This window comes from Bufo gargarizans, chromosome 7, assembly GCF_014858855.1.
Source record: "Bufo gargarizans isolate SCDJY-AF-19 chromosome 7, ASM1485885v1, whole genome shotgun sequence".
NCBI classification, from domain to species: domain Eukaryota; kingdom Metazoa; phylum Chordata; class Amphibia; order Anura; family Bufonidae; genus Bufo; species Bufo gargarizans.
The window spans coordinates 33,650,626-33,675,099 of record NC_058086.1 but is presented as its reverse complement, the minus strand read 5'-3'; the positions used below and the strand labels follow the sequence as shown (position 1 = coordinate 33,675,099).

Below are 24,474 nucleotides of genomic sequence, written 5' to 3'. Positions count from 1 at the left end.
TATGTCACTACCCTAAATGCAGCAATGAATCCATCCAATGTGGCTAAGCTTAGTTTGTTCTAAAAACACAAGAATTTATTCAAGTCAGTTTAAAAAAAAAAAAAAAAAGTTATATAATGGTGTTACTGGCACCAAGGCTCAGCTTAGAAATACCAGCGCAGATTCTATGTGATAAGGATGATGACATGAAATGGGGATCTGTACAAGCATGCTGAGAAAGTGCATCGCTGAATACTTTTCCTCTAACTTTTACAAAATGATCAATTGTTAAATATTGGGCAGAGAAACATTCCCCTCTCTGTCTGGACATGCTCATTGGGTAAAGTATGCACCTGGTCAAGCCAAGAATTCATTATCTTTTTAGGCACCAGCTACATCCCCAAACTACCCGAGTGCCTGCCAGCTCCCCGTCCACCCATGACCACACGCCATGTGTCCTATTTTCTAGTAGAAAAGTATTTAAGATTCATGAGTCTTGTTGAAAGCTCGGCTGTCACATTCTCGTCATTCCACAGTGTATGGGAAAGTGGGAGGAAAATAGAAGCTTCAACCTAGGCCATTATTACTGCCGAATACGAGATATGTCATTAAATTGCAAATAAAGCCACTTGGAGATAAAGTCGGTATCAATCACCAGGAATGCCTGGGCTAGGTTTCACTATCGGGGCTCCTTTCCAGCTGCGTTGTTTGTGCTAAAATAGCCTGTGAAAGAGGGTAACATTAAACTAGACGCCACCATTTAAAAAGTTGGGGGAAAAAAATATATATATACGCTTGAAATGAAGTGAAAGAATTCAGGAACAAAACAGCCATCAGCAGAACCGAAGACTTGCTTTGTTCTTAAACAATACCAAAGACCCTTGGTCTACTTGGTACAATGCCGAAAAACCATAGCAACATCTGAGGGACAATGCCAGAACTTTTGTTACTGAGAAGAATAGGGTTGATGACCAAGGGCAGATTCAGGGAAAGGCCAAAAAAAAATAAAAAATGACCTTGGACGGCAGCACTTGTACGGACAGCTTGAGAAGAAGGGCTACTTTCACATCTGTCTTTTTGTTGTCCGGTTTTAAGATCCGGCAGGGGATCTCACCACAACAGTAAAACATATCTGTTTGAGTAATACAACCGGCTGCATCTGTTCAAAACGGATCCGGTTGTATTATATTGAAAAAAAACATACCGCACTAAAATCATTGTAAGCCAATGGGTACCGAATCAGTTTTTTTTTTCCGGATCCGGCACCATTGACTTACATGTTCAGTTTCCCATGCCACAAACAAAAACTCTGCTTGCAGCGGTTTTGTGTCTGGCATGGGAACACAACAAACCGGGACGGAATGCATTCTGGTGCACTCCGTTCTGGTTTGTTCAGTTTTGTCCCCATGGGGACAAAACTGAAGCGTTTTCCTCCGGTTTTGAGATCCTCTGCCGGATCTCAAAACCGGAAAGGAAAAAGCAAGTGTAAAAGTAGCCTTACAATGTAGTCCGAATCTGCAAAATGTAAGCCGAAAAGCAAACCTGCCACAGAACACAAGCTTCTTCGAAGGATAGTTTGAGGGTCAAAGAGGGGAATGGCTTTATCAGGGTCTGGCATTACTCAAGGTTGACTAAATGGATAGAGATATTGAGATCTCAGGCTATAAATAATAGGATTGACTGGGTCATTATGGCTTCCACCAATCCAAGTGTGCTCATGTTCGTCGAGCTACTTCGCATGGGTATGGATCCATTCCGTTCACCTAAGTGCACCCACATTGGGACTGATCAAGTCCTGGTGTCATCAACTGTTATATCTAGCTTGCTTTACCAATTTATGCTGTAGGAGCAAGATGCAAGGTTTGATTCTGTGTGTTGTTTAGCTGGTGCATATTTTTTGCCCAAAACAGGAGTAGATCCTCACAAGGAGCAGGCAGACTACTCGGGCTCCGCCTGAGAACTCGTAGAGAAAGCCAGGGACAATGTACACCTTTTGGAAGTTACGTTTTACTAAACCTTTTCCTGCAAAAGTTTATATCAATCTGCTCAGCTCCTCCTCCTCTATAACATTATACCTTCGGCTCACACACCATCTTCAACATGCAGGTGCCCTTTTATTTTTTTTAAAGGCATGTATTTTGGTCTAAAGAGCATTTTTTGTACATTTTGGGTTTTATTAAAATGTTTCACCTTTTGGCCTCTGCAGCATCTGTGTATCACAGTACATAGCAGGCTGCAGTGCCGTTCAGAGTTAAATCCGTCAGAGAGCTCACCTGACGGCTCAGTTTCGAGCCCATCCCTCTCCTCCTCCTGCACAATCTTCTACGCCAGGCATGCTCAACCTGCGGCCCTCCAGCTGTTGTAAAACTACAACTCCCACAATGCCCTGCTGTAGGCTGACAGCTGTAGGCTGTTCGGGCATGCCGGGAGTTGTAGTTTTGCAACAGCTGGAGGACCGCAGGTTGAGCATGCCTGTTCTACGCCAATTTATGACCAAATCAAAGTTGGACTGTGATGCACAGAAGCCAAACGGTGCAAGTCTTTTACTACAACTGAATTGCAGAAAAATGCTTTTCATGCAAATATATGTGCATTTACATGAACAAACAAAAAAAAAAAAAAAAATTCACCTAAAAGATGTCTATGGCCTTCAAGCATAGCTTATGGGCCTCCATCTATAGGTGGCAGTGAAGTGACTAATTAGCTCGTCTGGCTAGCTGCTCAACATTCTTTACAGGAAATCACCGCTCTGGTGCGTCAACATTGATGTGTACAACATCTTCACTTAGGGCCACTGTGGGGTGGAAGCTAAAAAATGTGCTTCTTCCAAGACTCTTCTCACGCTTCCCTTTAGACATCTGACCAGGAATGCCCCATCACCCAGGCAGTGGGACAACCACCTACCCAAGGGACGGTGAACTCAGCAACCTCAATAATGCTATGCTCTCAGGGGTATAGTCTCTCCAGCTAGTGTGGTGGAGTCTTACAGGCAAAGCTCCCTGGGAAACTCTATGCAAGTCAACTCTCCTCCAGAAGGGGTTGGCCATCCTGTAAGACAGTGACTGACCCATGAAAGGGGTTGTACAGGCAATATATGGTGATTACTTATCTTCAGGATAGGTCATCAATATATGATTGGCAGGGGTCCGACGCCTGCTTCCCCTGCTGATCAGCTACTTGAACAGGAGACAGAGCTCCATGCAAGCTCTACTTCCTCTTCATTACACTACCCATTGTCTCGGAAGTCACGGCGGTGCAGTGCAAATACAAGTACTCTCTACAGAATGGAGCAAATATACTCAAGGGAGGCAACGTGCAGTGTAATGAAGAGGAAACTATATTGCTAGGATATGCCCCCCAATGTCTGATAGGCTTGGGTCCCAGAGATGGGATATTTAGAATGAAGCCCACAGTGTGCCAGACAGTGCATGCCCGGCCTCCCTCCACTCATTCTTATGGGAGCGCCGAAAATAGCAGCAGGGATGTGCCCCCCAAAGTCAAAGATGGGAATACACTTTTAACACATGGCTAGGGATTTTTGTGACACCAAAAGGAAGAGACTCCCATCTGTAGACAGCTGTTTTGGTCTTCTAGCCTTTCAACGGTCCCGAGTAGGACGAGAGGCTACTGATGTAGCTCCTGGGGAATACCGTTTTCTTCTCGTGGAGATGCTTTATAACTCCCTGCCTGCCGCCGTTCTCTTAAAATCAAGATTATGCTATTGAGCCTCTAGGTGCTACTGGGGCGTTGCTTCAGCACCTAGAGGCTCCGTCTACTCACCCTTTGGCACGCCCAGGTCCCGTTGATTGACTGTAGAGTTCCTCTCATAGTCACGTAAATCCCGCGCCTGCACCGTCCCATTTAGTATTCAGCGCAGTGAATGAAGGATGCGCTCCTGGTGCCGGCTTCCTTTCTTCGGCGCAGGCAGGAAGCCAGAAGCAGGAGCGTGTCCTTCATTCACTCACTGCGCCGAATACTAAACGGGAAGGCGCAGGATTTACGTGACGATGAGGAGAACTCGACAGTCAATCAACGGGACCTGGGTGTGCCAAAGGGTGCGTAGACTGAGCCTCTAGGTGCTGAAGCAACGCCCCAGTAGCACCTAGAGGCTCATTAGCATATTTAGCAGAATCTTTATTTTAAGAGAATGGCGGCAGGCAGGGAGTTATAAAGCACACTCGTATGTACAGCTGACATTGGCCCATCGCTAAGGTCAGTCAGCTACATAGAGGGTTTCTGTCATCCGAAATAACATTAACACCCAGATTGACCTTTATTTATAAACTTCTAGAAGGAATAATAGAGGAATTGTTCTAGAATTTCTGTTGCATGGAGAACACAAGTAGTTACTAATTCAGAAGCGACAGGTAAGGCCCCCGTGCACATTAGGCTATTGTCAGCGGGACAGGCCGAGGGTTTAATCTGCATAAGGAGCTCCCGGCTCTCTCCTGACATACGATGTTGAGGGAGAGACAAATTTGGGCACTTTAAATTTAACACAGTTTGACAGGGAAGCTGTGAATATAGTGCTCCTGGTGCTAGCTTTACTCACCGCTGCCAGGCCTTCTGCTGGCGCTGTGCTGTGTCCTGATCGCGTACAGCATCCGGATGTAGTCACCAGGCGTCTCATGTCAGGTCAAAATGCTGCGCTGTAGTGAGAGGTAAGCTCTTATTTATTTTATGTGTGATCTAAGGTCTGATGAAGATTGGGGGTCTGATCTGGAGGATCTGCTCTTAGGTCTAATGAAAAAAAAATATGGTCTTATGGTCAGGTGCGTCTTATAGAGCAGAAGCTTATGGTATTTACCCCTCACCATTAGGCACCAGGTGTATTATATCTCCCGACAAGTAGTAATGGCACAATAACCCATATCATTCAGGGGCCTAGGCCCGTCTCAGTGCCGCCTGACCAAATACAACTGTTTTTGGAAAGAAATATATAGACCATACCATGACCAAAAATGCAGCTTGGTGAATGCGCCCTTAGTCTGCAAATTCACAATGCTTTCTTCAGCTGTAAATGGAAAGAATCTGCATGTCATAATGGGCATCTATTCTCCTGCACACATGTTTTCTGTAACATTCAAAAGTCACTGACTCATAAAACATGCATGATCTCAGCAGACCCTTATTTGATCTTACTCCCCAGGCCTCTCTCTTTCGTGCAGAACAAGGATGACTTACGCAATTTTTTTTTTAGATGCCTTTACATGGGAAAAAGGGGGAACGGAGCAACAGGATATAAGGACCAAACATGGACAAGGCCTCAATTTCCTGGATGATCAAATCCTAGAATAATGTAGTGGAAAGAATGGTTTGCTCAGAAGAGCGATGAGGTCTGATCTGAGGACCCTGCAGAGGAAGAAAAGCCCAGTCCGCTCTGAATGAAGTTTAACATTTCTCCTGCGGAGTGGAAATCTTGGCAGGAGCGTGTCCTTGCAAACAAAACAGTCAGTGTTCCTCCAGCTGTTTTGTAAAGAATTGGCAAAGGGACAACTTCGCGAGGGGAAAAGATGCACAAGTTTTCCATAAACTACAGCAGACTGTAAGCGACACAACTCCTCCCGGAATAATGCTCGGTCTGTTCAATAAAGAATAATGTCCGATTTATTCGCCAGGTTCATTATTTGGATAAAACCATTCCTGCGCACCTTCGAGTTCACCGTCATTATTTATCTATTAGGAGATTCCTTCGACAAAACGGCCTTTTCACAAAAGACTGACGACCTCGTTATGGTGGACGGTGAAATATTATACAAGGAAGAGAGCGGTTTACAGAAAAAGTGAAATCAAAAGTCATAGATAACCCATTACCCGTCAGGGACAACTTTTTAATTCGCCTTAAAAACGTGCACAGACAAGTATCAGATTTTAAAAATGTACTTTTCAAAAACTTTATTTTTTCTGAAAAAGCGCTGCTTTTGCCTATTGGCGGTTACCAGTATTGCAACTTATCCCTTTCGAGTGCATTATTTGTGATTACAGACATGGCCCATGGACAAGAGCCATTAAGGATCAAATAAAAAGTGCACAGAGAGGGGGGCTTAATGTGAAAATGGTAGCAATATTCCTAGTTACAGCATTGAAAGACACTTTTAGAAGCGGTTGGTACGATCAAGAAATGCGTCAGACGTTTTGACTGACCGCTGATGAACATCCCCAATGTAAAGATCCTAATTTTCTTTATCTGTTACACCACTATGGACAAGATTAATACTCATTCTTGGAAAAGACCATAAAATAGAAACATGGACAACCCATTTAACCCCTTAAGGGCTGTACGTCATGGGTCCGATCCCTAAACATTGTGCCCGCTCGCGCGTGCAGCGGGCGCCTTGGACGCAGGGTCTCTGCCATTTTAAATAGCAGAGACCCGCGGCACATGTATGCGATCAGCCATAGGCTGATGGCATACATCTTAGCTTTCAGATGCCGTGGTCAAATATGACCATTGCATCTGCACAGACCAGAACCGGAAGTCGCGCTTCTGGTCCGGTAACAGCGTTCCCCGGCTGAGATCGGGGGACCTGTTCCCTCGATCTAATTGACCGTAGCCTTAAGCCGGCTTCAGAGTCAATTAGATGTATATATCAATACAGGCCACTAGGTGGCAGCCTTGTATTGATATAGTGCAAGTGAAGTCTTTAATGATGGCTATTTAGCCATCACTGAATACTATGGGCAATTGAATGATTGCCAGTTATTGTCACCTAAGGGGACTTAAAAAAAAAAAAAAAAAAGTTTAAAAAATGTTGTTTTTGCAAATATAAAAAACCTAAAGTTCAAATCACCCCCCTTTCCTTAAAATAAAAATACTTAACCAATAAAAAACAAAACAAAAAAAAACAAACATCATGGGCATTGCAGTGTGCGAAAATGCCTATACTATTAAAATATAATATTAATGGCATACGGCAAATGGCGTAATGGGAAAAAATGTAAACAACCAATTTGCCATTTTTTGTCACTTCAACTACCCAATAATTTTTTTATAAAAAGTAATCAAAAAGTCACACACACACACACACTTAAAATTGGTATCACTGAAAAGAACAGATCGTCCCGCAAAAAATGAGCCCTCACACAGCCCCGTACACATAGCTACCAAAAGTTATAGGGTCAGAATATGGTTATGAAAAAAAAAAAAAAAAAAAAAAAATTATAAATTTGTTTTCCTCAAAAGGTTTAAATTTGTTTCCCCCCAGTATAAAAAAACGCAAGAAAAATTATACAAGTGTGGTATCGTTGGAACCGTACGGACCTCGAGAATGAAGATAACAGGTCAATTTTACCACATAGCGTACAGTGTAAAAAAAATACATGGTATACAACCGTAAATGGTGCCATTAGAAAGCACAACTTGTTCCCATGTGAATGGAAAAATAAAATAGGACTATAGGAAGGCTGGGAGTGAAAAACAAAAACGCAAAAATGGAAAATCCCAGGGTCCTTAAGGGCTTAAACCATGAAAAACTAACAAAATAGGTAAATATATTCATCAAAAAGTATTGCCCGGTTGTGTCCCTTTCAAACCACACTTGGGACACAGCATAGCAGTATGGCATACACTTGTATTCGGCTGCCATTGACTTGACTGTGGCGTATACATTATTATTTTGCTGTATTGTATCATCCTACGTAATGCTCTGTGCACACTGTCCAAGCCTTACCTTTGGCGCATATGCCTGTAAACACTCCTGGGTATATGTCAACCACCAATGGTCCTTTTGGTCTCCATTGGATAGTATACCTTTTTTTCACCTGTATGGTGAAGTGCAACAGACTGCGCTTTTCTATACTTTAAAACTAGGTATATTGGATGGCATCCATTTCATTTTTTACAATGATACAGGGGGGATATATGCCACTGTATGCTTATATGGTGGCACAAGTTGAAGCCTTCTGTTAGAGGTATAATTCAGTAAATCTTCCCCATGTATACTAAGCCTTAGTCTAAAGAGCAAAAAATACGTATTTCCACACTACTTTCAGGTGACTTCCCAATAAGCTTTCATGTGAGTACATGAAGATTAACAGTATTTCTGGCCATTACACAACTTGTGTCTCGCACCATTGAGCCTTGGTCTCTTATGCAGGCTCTCTCTAGTTCTCAGTTTTTCCACAGCTAGTGGGTAGAGGCTAGCTGCTATGATGTCTCCCATACATTGCACTTCGAAACAGGAGATTCTGCTCCCTAACACTCTAATAATCAGAAACTGTATATAAATACATTCTAGAGATGTATTGAACGGTATATATGTGACTACTTGGAGCGAGATATAACGTCTGTGGCTATGTCTCTCTCGCTGGTGCTCACTACCCCCCTCTATAAACTTCTTTGGGCAACGGTAATTTCATCCTTCATTGATCAGACAGCCTGTTTTGGTCTCTCAGCAGAGAATTCAGAGTGAATGTTAAAATTGCTGATAAAATAAAGAAAGAGGCATTTTTCTCTAATAAGATATATTACAAAGTTTATTATATTCACATGTACTATTGATTTATGCAAAGTTGTGTGAAGTTAGTGACCAGTTAAAAGGAGTTGCCTTCATAAGACATGCTGCTGAAGACAGAAGGGTCATGTATTTGTTACCCCTACATGCCATTCCCATGACCACTGGGCCAACTCCTTACCTCTTGCTAACATTGCGATTCCTCTGGAGAGGGTAGCTCTGAACAGGCTCCTCCCTCTAGCCCTAAGCAAAGGAGATGGGACTAACCAAAGTTGGGCTCGCTCATTCTAAGGACCCCACATTAACTTCATGTTCTACCTCTATGGGTGCTTTAATAAATTTGTCCATATTCAGATAATGAACTTAAGTGATTAGTGAAGATTTGTACTTCATGTACGTCATGCCTTTGCCCTCCAAGTGTAGTCTTTGGTGTAGACGTACAGCTGATCCCGGCCTTGCCTAGAGATTTGGTAGATTTACTGCTCAATTATGAAAACACTTAGCTAGAAAACAGACTTGGCAGCCTCATTAGCTCTTAGTCATTGTGGATTACTTCCCATATTAATGTGAAACATAACAGGAATCGAGGAGATTAATCACAGCCCACGGTCCTCATCGCCACTGCGACTCCGCGTATTCTTCTGTCTGGACCCGTCTCCCTTCACCTACCAAAATAATGAGACTTTCTAACAGTCTCCTTTCATTACTGTATGATGCAAGAGCCTTCCAGGTTATTTCTTTGTAACATCTGATGACGATCATTTGCGTCTGAAAATCAAAAGTCCTGCTGCAGAAGGCTAATCCGGTCAGCTCAGCCGTGTTTTTTCAGGACAACCTAGAGTTATAATGAAAATGCCTGTGTCGGAACTGGATGGAAGCTCCGCCATCTATTGTATTATAGGTTTATGCCGGAAAATTATAAGTCCAGATGTCCTTTTGCAATAACGACGTATAATGGTTCGCAGCTTTCCGAATAATTGAGGTAAAGCTTACATTGCAAACTGCAGTTTTAACCAGTTCTGCCACATTGGGACACCGCAGGAGTCACTGCGACAAGTAGTTCATGAATTTATCTAAAATTTCTCTTACCAATTAAGGGATCCTATGAAACACAAGATGAAACAACGGTTCTTGCCGAGAGCGGAATGGTCTACATGAATTCATAAATTTTAGAAAGTACAGAAGAAAATATAAGTGGTTCTCTTGGTCTCCTTCAGGTTGTATCGAGGAGAATTGTTTGCAATAGTTTTTAGAATGCAGTTTTTGGATTCAAGGCCTGTTCACATGCGGTTGGTTTTTGCAGCAGATTTTGGTTTGTTTTTCGGTCCTGAAATTCTCTGCCAAAAAAGACTAACATAGCTGTCAATTGATTGAAATGGGAATCCATGCCGTAGTTCCTATGGCGCAGATTTTTCTGTAGACAGATTTAAAACCAGCTGAAAAAACTAAATAAATAAAGCGCGTCCATTCCGCGGGTGGATCCGTGACAGGGAAACTGTGAAACAGACTAGTTTCAATCTCACATTTCTACAGCAATTGCATGCCAGATTATTCCGGCGTGTATTTTGGCCTTGTGAACATGAGCTTAGAGAGGCTTCTGCTTCCGGCTATGTGCATTTCCCATTGCTTACATACAGGGTGGATTTGATTTAAATCACTAGTCAGTAAGGCTTGATTACGAATTCTTGCTGGTATAACTTATAATATGCAAGTAGATGAAGATTTTTAGAACAACAACAACTGTTCATATTTGATTAGGTGGATTCTTTATTCATAGGTTTGTAGAAGTTAGGATTAAGGTCTTTTTCTCAACTCTGTTCATGTTATAACATTTTTGCTGTGAAGAGGCGGCATGTGATCTCTGCTGAGTCAAATTCAGTTTTGAGAACTGCAAAAGTAAACCAAGCATCTGATAATATCTTTTAGGCAGAGCAACTGCCCAATAATCTTAGGCTACTTTCACACCTGCGTTCGGAGCGGATCCGTCTGGAATCTCCACAGACGGATCCGCACCGATAATGCAAACGCTTGTATCTGTTCAGAACGGATCCATTTGCATTACCATGAACAAAAAAATTATCATGATAATGCAAACGGATCCGTCTAGACTTACACTGAAAGTCAAGGGGAGGTGGATCCGTTTTCAATTGCACCAGATTGTGTCAGTGAAAACGGATCCGTCCCCATTGACTTACATTGTAAGTCAGGACGGATCCGTTTGGCTCCGCATCGTCAGGCGGACATCAAAACGTTTTAGTGTCGGCCTCCAGAGTGGAATGGAGGCTGAACGGAGGTAAACTGATGCATTCTGAACGGATCCTTATCCATTCAGAATGCATTGGGGCTAAACCGATCCATTTTGGGCCGCTTGTGAGAGCCCTGAAATGGATCTCAAGGGGACCCAGAAACGGCAGTGTGAAAGTAGCCTTACAAAAACCTCTGGAAGAGCATGACATTGTGAATGGATTAATGGAATTTATTTATCCAAAAAAATTTACCATATACATTCTACATAATTAAAAAACGAATCTTTATTTCATGACGGAATAACCTTTGTATGGTAATATTTTCCTCAAAAAGCATTTTATATAAAAAAAAAATCTGATTTAAATAAAAATTTTAAAAAATCTAAAAAAATAAAAAATATCATAGATTTTTATCCACCCTGCTCAAATAGAACCAACATATTCCACAAACTTTCTGGCTTCCCTTTGGCCTCTTTCACACGGGCGTCGCATGTGAGGGCTGGACAAGATGTGGGTGCGTTGCTGGAAAATGCACTATTTTTCTGCGCGAGTGCAAAGCATTTTAAAGCATTTTGCACGCGAGTGAGAAATAAATAAAAAATCGTCATGTTTGGTACCCAGACCCGAACTTCTTCACAGAAGTTTGGGATCGGTGTTGTGTAGATTTTATTTTCCCTCATAACATGGTTATAAGGGAAAATAATAGCATTCTGACTACAGAATGCTTAGTAAAATGTACATTGAGGGGTTAAAAACAAATTTAACCCAACCCATCCACTTGATCGCGTAGCTCTTCTTTCTACAGAACCTGGCTAAAAAACCTTTAATGACGTCACTGCGCTCATCACATGGTCCATCACCATGGTGATGGACCATGTGACGAGTGCAGTGACGTCACCACAGGTACTTTTCATCAAAAAAGAAAGAAGACATGCCAGGCTGAGCGTTCAAGTGGATAAGGGGAGTTTATTAATAGTTTTTATTTTTTTAACCCCTCCATCACTATTGTACTAAGCATTCTGTATTAAGAATGATATTATTTTCCCTTATAACCATGTTAGAAGGGAAAATACAGATCGGGTCTCCATCCCAATCGTCTCCTAGCAACTATGCGTGAAAATTGCACCGCATCCGCTCTTGCTTGCGATTTTCACGCAGCCCCATTCACTTCTATGGGGCCTGCGTTGCGTGAAAAACGCACAATATACAGCTTGCTGCGATTTTCACGCAAAGCACCGGTTATGCATGTAAAATCACTGCTCATGTGCACAGCCCCATTAGAGTGAATGGGTCCGGATTCAGTGCGGATGCAATGCGTTCACCTCACGCATTGCACCTGCATGGAATTCTCGCCTGTGTGAAAGGGGCCTTTGTACTCATGGTATTACCATACATCCCTCAGTTCAGGTATCAGGTTCAGGTACTATATGATCAATGGCGTAGAAAGTAACCATGGAGGCCCATGACAAAACTTGCATTATTGGGCATTATTTTTGAGTTGTGCTCTGCATTAAAGTGGTTGTGCCAAGAAAGGGAATGACTTATCTGTGGGGTGGCTGACTGCTGGGACCCCCACTGATCCCAAGAATGAGGATCCCATTCCTCAATGGAGTGGCAGGGTTCATGCTTGACTTGCTCCAGGATAGGGGAATGAAACCAGTGGGGTCCCAGAGGTCAGACCTGCACCGATTAGATAGTTATCCCCTATCCTGCAGAAAAAGATGGCACAACCCCTTTAATGCAGTGTTGTCACAGGACAAAAATAATGCAAAAAGTAGGGCTCTTTTCCTCTATCCATAGTCTAAGTGCACCTTATGTATGATTAAAAAAGGGCCCCCGTAGAAGGTGGCCCAGCTGCTGTAGTTATACTCATGATCCCAACTGAGGTCATCATTAGAGACCCTATGAGGTTTGAGGTAAATAAAAGTCTTGGTGCCACATAATACCCAACCTTGAAGAGTCCCATAATGCATCTGGAGTGCATGTAATTTGAATCATTTTCCATGCCCGTGTCCTGACAAAACACTTGCAATCTAGAAGCCTTCGGTATAGTATGTGTCCAACCACCATATGGCACTTCTGTATAGTAGTCCTCATGTATCTTCAGTGGTATAAACACAACTAAGAGTTAATTATGTGTTGTATCACCATCTCGGCATCTTCTGTAGCCTTTCCAACATCATGGAAAAGAATAAAAGGAATATGAAGATGAACTTTCCACACGTGTCCATGTCCCCAGAGGTCATCATTGTCACACACAAACATTTCCGCCTCATTCCTTTCCAGTGACTTTCCAGGAAAAAAATAAAAAAAATATAAGGTCCACCTGTCTGACAGCTGAATCCATCCGGAGCATATTTCTCTGCTTTGGTTCAACCAATACGAGATTGATAGCAAAACCAGACAGAACGTATGAGAACATTACCAGACTCACGGGGGAAATGCGGAATACGTTACACGATGCTATCATGACCTTCCATGTTGAGTCTTTCCCTTCTTTCTAAATGCTTTTCCATTCTGTAATGCCTAAACCACGTCCTTTGTATGCTATGTAGTAAAGAGGTCTAGTCTTTTGAGAGCAACTACTGAGAGGGGTACATACCTCATCCTGCAACATAAATAGCTCACCGCCAAAAGGCCTCACAACGACTGGGACCACTGAGGCCACAGGATTGAGAGAATGGAAATATTCGAAAAGGAGGAGGAATGCATAAACCCAAGGTTCATTCCAGATGGCCGGTCTGAATTGTAATAGACATGGCTGTGGGCAACAATAACATCAATATTGAGAGGGCGATTTAACCCTTATCCTGACAGGGGTCTAGAAGATCATGGTCGTACACAGAGAAGGCCAAACCAGACAAAATTCAGTCTAAGGTTTGTCCAGTAGGATGATTTTTTTTTATGATAAGGGGCAAAATGACATATATTCTTTATTAAATAAATAAAGCAGCATTACTCACCTCACCGATCCCCGGCCACTGCTTTTCCGACACTTACTAGGTCCTGGCTGCCCTACATTTCCATGTCTGGGATCTACACTCAGGAAATGGGGTGAGATGTCAGCTCAGCCAGTCACTGATTGAGGTGGGTTATTGCTGTGATGAGCCTCTATGGGTACCCACTGGCCTCTGTGTTTTTTAGCCCTGCATCTCCTGCTATTTTTTGTAGGTTAAGCCTTAAAAAAAAAAAAAGAAAAAGCACATCGAGGCCAGTGGGTACTGGGTAATTTTGAATGACAGCGAGGTGAGTAATGACTCTTTTTCCTCAGGGTTGGGTTGATGCCCCCAAGTACAGATACAAGTCTAGTTAAGCATTGAGTCTTGCATCTAAATCTGTCAAGATTTACAACAGACAAATGGAACTAATCTTGTGTTGTAGGTGGCAATGTAGGGCTGCAGGTGGTGGCTGCCGACGCCCACTAGGTGGTATATATTTTTTCTGTATTCTTCCATTTAAAGTCATCAGCCCTGATTTGTGATAGACCAGTGGCATATGCCAGACTGATGGCCCAGCACACTGCCGACGGCTGCGCCAAATTATGACGAGACTTACCAGGCACAACCTTCAGTAGTCTGTTTGTCTGAACTGAAAGCTTGCGTAGATTTTAGACTTATTGGCATAAATGTGGCGGGGGTGGGGGGTTAGGTCACTGGACCCGCCCCCTCCCCACCCAGTTTTCACAGAAAGGCCACTAAAAACAAATTATATTTTTTTGCTCAAGTGGTGTTGAAATAGTCAAACACAGTTTGTGACTTTTTCCCGCCAGAAAATTGGAGTAAATATACGACGAATTAGGCCCATAGTGTGCAGCATGGAGGCTCACTGGTTAGCGCGGTTTTAAAGAAAAAAAAAAAACTTTGTGGCACTCGGTTGTTACTACGCTACTGGAAATCTGGTTCCCATCCAGTTTCGTCAGGCGTAACGTAACTTAATGCAGAGGTCTTCTGCGATTCCCACATAACGCCCGCTATCTGAGCAGTCTTTCCAGCGGCACAAGTCTGATGAAGGCCGGATTGTGGCCGAAACATCACGTATATGATATGCCGCATTTCTAATTAAATTAAATTTATTACACCACACAAACTGGAGTGAATATTCTTCTTGGTTAGCGCTGTTGCCATACAGCGCTAGGTTCAAGTCCCACCACCAATCTCCCCATGTTTGAGTGCGTTTCTTCACGTTTCTCCTGCACTCTAAAAACATACTGATGGGTTAATTTAGAATTTAGGTTGTGAATTCCAATATGGGCAGATATTGATTATCCCACAAATGTAAAACTGTTCTTACTCCTATCTGGAGGACTTTCTTCCCTTTTCTGTGGGTGGGAAACAGCTCATCAAGGACCTGCATCTCCCAGGGTGCACTGCCGTTTGCTTTTGCTAACCCATTTCTATCCTGCATAGAAAACAGTCCCTGATACATATGATATGTAAAGCCCCCAAATTTCCTTCTCCAGCGCCTAGAGAGAAATATAGCTTCGTAATTCTATAAATTTAGAATGAATAAAGAAAGTGTCTGGACCTCTTCTCTTACTACAGCAGCACAGAGAAAAGGAAGAGAGCAGAAAAGCGACTGACCACGTGAGTGCACCTCTGAATGCAGGAGAAAGTGCACCAGAAGGATAGACAGCAGGGGGCGCGACCAGAGAGGAGAATTGTACATTAAAAAGACTTAAGTTTTCCTTGCAATAATACTTAATATAAAATACCCTAAACATGGCAGTAATATCTGTTAAGGTTGTTCCACCAGGGTATATGGACATCATAAAAGGTAAATCACCTTTATGTGACACAGAGAAGAGCTGTGGAGTATCAACCACATCAGCCATTCTTTTAAATGGCCACTGCAGGGAAAATCAGTGTATGGTAGTAACGGCCCCTGATGACGACAGCTGGTGGTTTCAGAAGACGGACCCAGTCAACCATCTGGCTTCACTTTTAGAACAGTTTGTCATGGTAGGGTAACCCCCTTTAGGATTTGCCTTCAGAAAAGTTTACTATAAAATCAAGCTTCATCATAAACCACCAAGAACGAGATCTTCCTCATTATGGAAAACGCCTTTGACTACAAGAATTTCATCGGGATGTGTTACTGTATCGGGCACCTACAGGAATTATGTGCTTCCCACCAAAAGTCTGTTTAAAACCCACAAAGAATCCTTAAACAAGTGCAATACCCAAAAGTTATGATGCTGCCAGTGGGTGGAGGGATGATGTTCTTCTACTTTCCTTTTAAAGTTTTGAAGCCTCCAGTGATAAGAGTGGCTTTTGTACGTGCGAGTCTAGATGACTAGAGTGTCCCTATGACACGAGGATGAGAAGAATCCTCTCACTGTTTTACCTTATAAGGACAAACGCCGCTCATCGGAAAAGTCTTCCCTCTGCACAGATTTTGTGCAGCTGTTACAAAGATCCGCCGCCAGAAGATGGCTTCGAGACTTCAGATTCCTGCGTGTTGTGATAATCAGCTGGGTTTGGAAAATCCTTCAATAATCTACTCGGTTGGCAATCTAACAAGGCTTCCGAAAAAACAACAGTTCAACATCTGGAAAGAAAATGTGCACAAGCCACAGAGAGCCCGGGGAGAACACAGGTCCTCATTTCGAAAATAAGTCTTTTGCTCAGAACTAATGAAGACAAAAACGCGGGTGGAAAGAGTAAAACAAACTAGTTGCCTACATAATCTCACTCCAGTGGTCATAAGGAACAGAAATATTAATATTAATCAGGACACTCCTAGTGTGTCAACCCCTGCTTTACTGGATCAGAACTACTATGGTGGTCTATCCAAAACAGAATGAAAATTTGTGCTGAAATACTTGTATCTCGTGTGAAAAATACCTATATATTATTATAGAAACATAGAATGTGTCGGCAGATAAGAACCATGTGGCCCATCTAGTCTGCCCAATATACTGATTACTATGGATAGCCCCTGGCCCTATCTTATATGAAGGATGGCCTTATGCCTATCCCATGCATGCTTAAACTCCTCCACTGTATTTGCAGCTACCACTTCTGCAGGAAGGCTATTCCATGCATCCACTACTCTCTCAGTAAAGTAATACTTCTTGATATTACTTTTAAACCTTTGCCCCTCTAATTTAAAACTATGTCCTCTTGTAGCAGTTTTTCCTTCTTTTAAATATTCTCTCCTCTTTTACCTTGTCGATTCCCTTTACGTATTTAAAAGTTTCTCTCCTATCCCCTCTGTCTCGTCTTTCTTCCAAGCTATACATGTTAAGGTCCTTTAATATTTCCTGGTAAGTTTTATCCTGCAATCCATGTACCAGTTTAGTAGCTCTTCTCTGAGCTCTCTCTAAAGTATCAGTATCCTTCTGGAGATATGGTCTCCAGTACTGAGCACAATACTCCAAATGAGGTCTCACTAGTGCTCTGTAGAGCGGCATGAGTGCCTCCCTCTGTCTACTGGTAATGCCTCTCCCTATACACCCAAGCATTCTGCCAGCATTTCCTGCTGCTCTATGACATTGTCTGCCTACCTTTAAGTCTTCTGAAATAATGACCCCTAAATCCCTTTCCTCAGATACTGAGGTTAGGACTGTATCACTGATTGTATATTCTGCTCTTGGGTTTTTACGCCCCAGGTGCATTATCTTGCACTTATCAACATAAAATTTTAGTTGCCAGATTTTTGACCATTCCTCTAGTTTTCCCTAAATCCTTTTCCATTTGGTGTATCCCTCCAGGAACATCAACCCTGTTACAAATCTTTGTGTCATCAGCAAAAAGACACAAGTTACCATCGAGGCCTTCTGCAATTTTGCTGATAAAGATATTAAACAATATGGGTCCCAGAACAGATCCCTGAGGTACCCCACTGGTAACAAGACCTTGGTCTGAATATACTCCATTGACTACAACCCTCTGTTGTCTGTCCCTCAGCCACTGCCTAATCCATCCAACAATATGGGAGTCCAAGCACAAAGACTGCACTTTATTGATAAGCCTTCTATGTGGGACAGTATCAAAAGCCTTACTAAAAGTCTAGATAAGCAATGTCTACTGCACCTCCTCCATCTGTTATTTTAGTCACCCAATCAAAAAAAATAAAAATCTATAAGATTAGTTTGACATGATCTCCCTGAAGTAAACCCATGCTGTTTTGATCTTTCAATCCATGGGATTTTAAATGTTCCACAGTCCTCTCCTTAAGTATGGTTTCCATTAATTTCCCCACTATTGGTGTCAGGCTTACTGGCCTATAGTTGCCCTATTCCTCCCTACTACCTTTCTTGTGAATGGGCACAACATTTGCTAATTTCCAATCTTCTGGGACGACTCCTGTTGTCAGCGATTGGTTAAATAAATCTGTTTAATGATTTTGCTAGTTCACCGCTGAGCTCTTTTAATAGCTTTGGGTGTATTCCATCAGGCCCCTGTGACTTATTTGTATTAATTTTAGACAGCTGACTTAGAACCTCTTCCTCTGTAAAGACACATGCATCAAAAGATTCATTAGTCTTCTTTCCTAACTGAGGTCCTTTTCCTTCATTTTCCTTTGTAAAAACTGAACAGAAGTATTCACTGAGGCAGTCAGCTGGTTCTTTATCTTCTTCCATATACCTTCCTTCTTTTGTTTTTAATTTGGAAATTCCTTGTTTTAGTTTCCTTTTTTCATTTATCTGAAGAATGCCTTATTGCCTTTTTTCCCTGACTGAACTAATTTCTCTTCTGCCTGTGCTTTAGAAGCTCTTATAACTTGTTTGGCCTCTCTCTGCCTAATCTTATATATTTGCCTGTCACCCTCGTTTTTTTTTAATTTTTATAAATTACTAAATGCTATCTTTTAGTTTTTAATGATTTTGGCCACTTCTGCTGAGTACCACAGTGGTCTCTTCCTTTTTTTGCTTTTACTGACAAGCCTAATGCAATTTTCTGTTGCCTTCAATCAAAGGAAATAAATTCTAAAATGATCTTCTGGGAAGTCATACGAACAGGTCTGGATGCCACTTATTTTCTGTTTGTCAGGGCTCCATCAATGATTGTTATGGGATTTTGAATGTCCTATCAGGTTTCCAGAAAAAAATAAAACAACAATCTACAAGCAAAGAGATATCTGCGTGCTTTAGATTAAAAAATCTGTTGTGTCCTAGGTCATTAACATCACCAATGTGATCTTCTCATGGCTCAAGACTTACGAGAAGAGCTTTTTGACTTCATTTATGTAAAAAAAAAAAATATATATAATTTTATTATGATGATTACACTCACCGGTAATCAGATTTTCCAGACCCCATGACAGCACCACAGAGAGGAAAAAGAGAGACAATGCCGCAGCACCCTGCAAATCAGATAAAGTACAATAATGCCAAAAATTATAGTGCTAATGCTACGCTTATTTATAAAGCGAGATGCTTGGCCAATGCATTTTGTACAAAACCACCTGAGCCCGTCTGCCGTACGTCAAGGCGATCTCTGTTAGACGGGTCCTAACACTAAATACTACCTGTTATGCGCCATAATGGCCGCCATAAAGTTCAGGTAGTGTTGGAAGCACATGCATGCTGGATCCACTCTGCTTTTTACCATTTTTGGTGCCATAATGGCCTCCATTACAAGGGATGCAGGTACCAACATGCACGCCGAGCCCACTCTACCTTTCCTTGTGCCAGACAGCTTCCAATGAATGTAGTGAGAGCAGGCAACAGCTTTATACTGAAACTAATTAAAATCAACCTATGGGGCAGACAGGCTAATCAGGAGTGCATGACTCGCTGGGGTGCCACACCTCCAGCATTGTAAATCTGCGGGGGGGAAAAAAAAAAAAAAAAAGGGGGTCAGTCCGCACCTCCCAGTGCGCAGGTGCACGCCGCCATGGCAAAGACCTAAAGGAGATGTGGCACTCCAGCGAGTCGTGCACTCCTAATTAGCCTGTCTCCCCCATAGGTTGATTTTAATTAGTTAGGCACCAGAAGACATCCCCATGCCACCGGGCCGCATGCGGTTAAAAAATGCATCATTCCCTGGAGCTGCTTTCTCAACTCCAAAATGTCACGTGGCCTTACTCCCATGGAGGGGCCCACGCACCTGCCGCAAGAACCGGATAGAGGTCCTGGACTCCCACCGGCTCCTAGGGTCCCACCGGCCCAACCTATGGGCGAGAGACCCCAGCAGGTAACTACCACATAGCCCTCCATAAGCTTTCTGGGACTTCGACTAGCGGTTCCTGAAAGAAAAATGCAGGTCTCCCGCTCCAGGGACAGGAAACCACTGAGGTGGGAGAGGGGCTCCACCTTTCTATTCTGCAGGTTTCCTGTCCCTGGAGGCAGATCCTCTCTCTCCGTGGTGCTGTCGTGGGGGGGAGGGAAAATTTAAATCTTTTTCGATATCTTCTTGCGTCACCAGTTCCATGAACACTATGTCCAGTGAAAGCTCATCCATGTAGGTCCAAAATTAGGTAGTTGAAGTAGAGCTTCAATAAGACTTGAGTAGCCCATAGGTTCTCAACGTGCGGTATGTATACCCCAGAGGGTACATGCCTTGTCTCCGTGTACGATCATAACCTTCGAGATCCTTTTGCATAGATTGAGTAAAAGGTACTTGACTAAGGAATGTTGAGAATAACTGTTTACATGACTTAAAGGGGTTATGCCAGGATTAAAGTAATAAAATGAAAATCAGATATCATATAGAATATGACAATCTCTAACACCTAGAACCAGCCCTGTACCTCACATGGATCCAGAGATCTCCTCATTAATTGCTCTGCTAGATTTATTTCAGGCTCGCAGCTCAGGGGGCATGCACTCTCTCAGGAGGAGTGTCCTTTCTGCTGCATCTCTCTCCCTGTAGCTGCTGCAGCTTCTAACAGAACATATGGCTGGTGACAACTGAAGATTTAAACTGGGCAGCTCAGCGAGATGGGCAACAAATAAGGAAAAAAAATACCCAAAAACTAAACAGCAGGTGGCGCTATACATATATATTTTATTGAATAGCTCACTGGCTATACAAAATTTTTAAATAGATGCAATTACAAAAGTATTCAGATCCAGGCGCTTATTGGAAAAATTTTGAATATGTTGTTTAGTGACGCAATCCCTTTAAGGAGGCCATATCCATAGTGGCATAATAGAAGAAGACGCCATGGTACCATCATGTATCCTACCTAAACTGGAAATCTGGCATAAAAACGGTTTACTGTCAAACAAAATAAAAAGGGACAAATGAGCGCCCGTTTCAGAGTACACCAGTTTAGGAGCATATCAGGGCAGACATAAGTCATTGTCTTATATCCCATACCAATAGTCAGAAATTATGAGTTTGTATTTTTTGTTCATATTATTTTCTAGAAGTGTAGAACTGGCAAGAATAAGTCATAAATCAGTAGGAGGCTTAGCAAGAACGCGTTGTACTTTGACAAAAAAATAAAAAATAAAAAAATAATTACCAAGTGACTTATCAGCAGAAACAGAATTCACCAGCTTATCGGTCCAGAACCGCATTATGTGGCTGCAAAACAAAGTATTTTTAGCTAACTCTGCAAATTCATGGAAAAGTATTACATAATGCCACTTTCTCAGAAACATTATCTCTGTCCAAACTGAACTAAGTTTCCTATCATACCCCTGACCTACTTGATAAAACCTCCACAACCTCAAGAATATTCCTTCCCCCCCCCCCTGCAGGGAAACTTGGCAGCATGTGGTGCTCAATTCCCCTGCAGCACCCCCACAGGGGAAATTAAGTATTACACAGTCCTAGTAGAAATCAATGGACTATCCGACTAATACGTCGACTTGTCGGATCCTCCGGCGTGAAAGACACTCTTCGTAGCCACTCGCTGCCACTGGAGACTAGGTGTGAATAAGTCTGAGCTGCAAAACCACTGCCCCCTTTCTGGAAGAAAGCAACCATATTTTTCTAATTTCATATTACCCTTTTTTTTTTTTTTAGAAAACGCTTAAAACACCTCTTAAAAAAAGGTGATAAATATTTGATCGCTGGTTGGCCGCACTCCTCGGACCCCCATTTATCAGTAGAACAGGGGGTCCAGAAACGCCAGTTAATCCTCAATGCATGGCTGTGGTGTGGAGGAGCTTGAACGTAGAGGTGGTTGAGCATGCCCGATGTGAGCCCCATAGACACAGTGGCAGGGGTGGAGTAGCCATGGACCCTACAGTAAAATGTCCCAGTGCGCCGATGCCCAGTGGGCGACCTAAGCCTTCCTCTCTGCCGCCGGCCAGGTACATAGTGAGCTCTCAGCATTAATTAACGCTGTGATAATCATGTACCCCGCCATGCTGTCCTGAATTCAACTGCAGAAATAGGAGGACAGAAAACAGCAGCTATTGACGGCCATCACAGAGGGACAGCTGTTGGGGCAGTATATTGTGCTGAACTGTGTAAATATGGTTCTGCTGGGACAGTATTTTGTGCTATGGTATTCCTGAACCCACCTACTTGTGTTGTCTCGCCTTCTGTCAATTTGGACCTGACTACAACATGGGGCCACTTATTTTTATTTTTCTAGGGTCCACCCCTGTACAGTGGAGAGGTGTTTGAATGGAGAGGTGGTCGAGCATGCCCAATGTCACTCCGTTCAACGTCTGCGTGACTCATTGACCTCACTTGGCCGTTTCCATCAGCCCCACAGACACAGTGGGGAGATGTTTGAATGGAGAGGTGGTCGAGCATGCCCAATGTTGCTTCATTCAATGTCCCTGCTCAGCTGTTTCCATCAGCCCCATAGACCCTGGAGAGGTGGTCGAGCATGCCCGGTGTCACTCCATTTAACGTCTGTGGAACTCATTGACACAGCTGAGCACATCGCTCGCCTGTTTATATCAGTCCCATAGACACAGTGGAGAGTAATCTGAATGGAGAGGTGGCCACTACACATTTATGTCAAGGGCCTGTAGGGGGCCCAAAGTATAAAATTATCGAAAAAGACATTAATCACTCCATCATGGTAGCTGCAGGACCTTTATAGCATATATACATGAGGCCTATGGTAACCTAGCCAAACACCGACGCATTTCATGTCAGGATGCCTGAACACATGATAAGAGAAGGCTACGACGGCGCTGCAGCGGAAACTGCTATAATACCACATAAAAGCCAATCCTATATACATTCTATCTCTGTATATATGTTTGCTAGACAGAGACAAGATGGAAAAAGGGTGGGTGGCTTTAATAAACTCTTCTGCTGCTATCACCAAAGTGTCTCATTTTTTGGTTTTCAACGTATATATCTCTCGCCCCCTCTCTCCCGCCCCCCCCCCCCATTCTTGGCGCTATCTCGGATTCGTGCAAATGTTTGGTTTATATAGATAATCTCCTCCGGGGGTCGAGATAGTTCTGTTTAGATTAATCATACGACAAGAATGCTGTGGGCTAGAACTGCATTTTATTTTATAGAGGGGAAGCAATGATCCTCTCTCTGTTATCTGGGCACTGCAGTACATTCCTGGTGCTCAAATACTTCGGCTGCGGTACTGTTAAATCATAAACTGCATTTAAGCTGCAAACTGTCAGGGAACAGGATGTTCCGGATATTCTGCAAATATTCTCTGCGAACGAGAAAAGACAACACAATGAAATATAGCATTGTGGAAGCCATGGCACACACGGTCGTTGTGAAGGCTCACGTGCCGTATCTGTGGGTGGCATCGCTCAGACGAGTACCTGTCAAGTCAGATGTTGGGGGCATCTAAGCCTGCACTTAGGGGGCATTTACCCCACACTAACTTCTCTTGCAGATTCAGTCTAGCTCTGTTCATTGTACTTCCCTCAGCAGCATCCACTGGAGCTCCTGGGTACCGTGGGTTAGAGGCACTTTAATGGGGTATTCACATCCGGAACATTTATGACATGTGGGTAGGATATACCATAGATGTCCGATAGGAGCGAATCTGCTCCCATCTAAAGATCAGAACCCGACATGAATGGAGAGCATGCAGCGCAAATGTGGCTCTCTCCAGTCTCTGCTGTGGGTCTTCCAAAAATAGCTGAAAGAATGCAACATGCTCTCCATTTACAGCTCTGGGACATCCCTAAATAGCCAGGTCCTATAGCAGAGAATAGATAAAACTGTGCATACTGTTCATTCACATCAGGGCCCCATTCTTGAGTGAAGAGCAGGTCCTGGAGGTGGTACCTGCACCTATCAGACATTTATCTCTTATCCTAATCGATATGCCATATATGCTCCACATGGAAATAGCCCCTTTTAAAGGGCACAGCCAAACCTTTTGGTATTCCGCTGCACCATTTGGTGCGAATTCTGTTGCATTAATCTCACAGATTTGCTGCAGGTTCGCCACAGATTTCACCCTCTGCATTGCAAAGGGAGGAATCCAAAACAGATGGCCACATACAGATGCAAGACAAAGTATGTGAACCGTTTGGAATAATATGAATTTCTGCACAAATTGGTCATAAAATGTGATCTGATCTTCATCTAAGTCACACTAATAGACAATCACAGTCTGCTTAACTAATAACACACAAAGAAGTAAATGTTACCATGTTTTTATTGAAAAAGTATGTGAACCCTTGGATTTAATAACTGGCTAAACCTCCTTTGGCAGCAATAACTTCCACCAAACGTTCCCTGTAGTTGCAGATCAGACGTGCACAACGGTCAGGAGTAATTCTTGACCATTCCTCTTCACAGAACTGTTTCAGTTCAGCAATATTCTTGGGATGTCTGGTGTGAATCGCTTTCTTGAGGTCATGCCCCAGCATCTCAATCGGGTGGAGGTCAGGACTCTGACTGGGCCGCTCCAGAAAGAGTATTTTCTTCTGTTTAAGCCATTCTGCTGTT

At 42.9% G+C, this 24,474-nt stretch overlaps 1 protein-coding gene across 3 annotated transcripts in view; it reads right to left on the bottom strand.

The window, feature by feature from the left end:
• DDAH1 (dimethylarginine dimethylaminohydrolase 1) overlaps positions 1 to 24,474 on the bottom strand; it is a 127,395-nt gene that overhangs the window by 19,728 nt on the left and 83,193 nt on the right. The window contains exon 1 of one of the 3 annotated variants that reach the window (XM_044302046.1): positions 4,532 to 4,628. The exons of the other annotated variants lie outside the window; for them this stretch is intronic. Within the exon in view, the coding sequence (XP_044157981.1) occupies positions 4,532 to 4,609 (78 nt within the window). The 5' untranslated portion in view covers positions 4,610 to 4,628. Of the gene's footprint in view, positions 1 to 4,531; positions 4,629 to 24,474 lie in introns of those variants that run through there. 3 annotated transcript variants of the gene reach the window in all.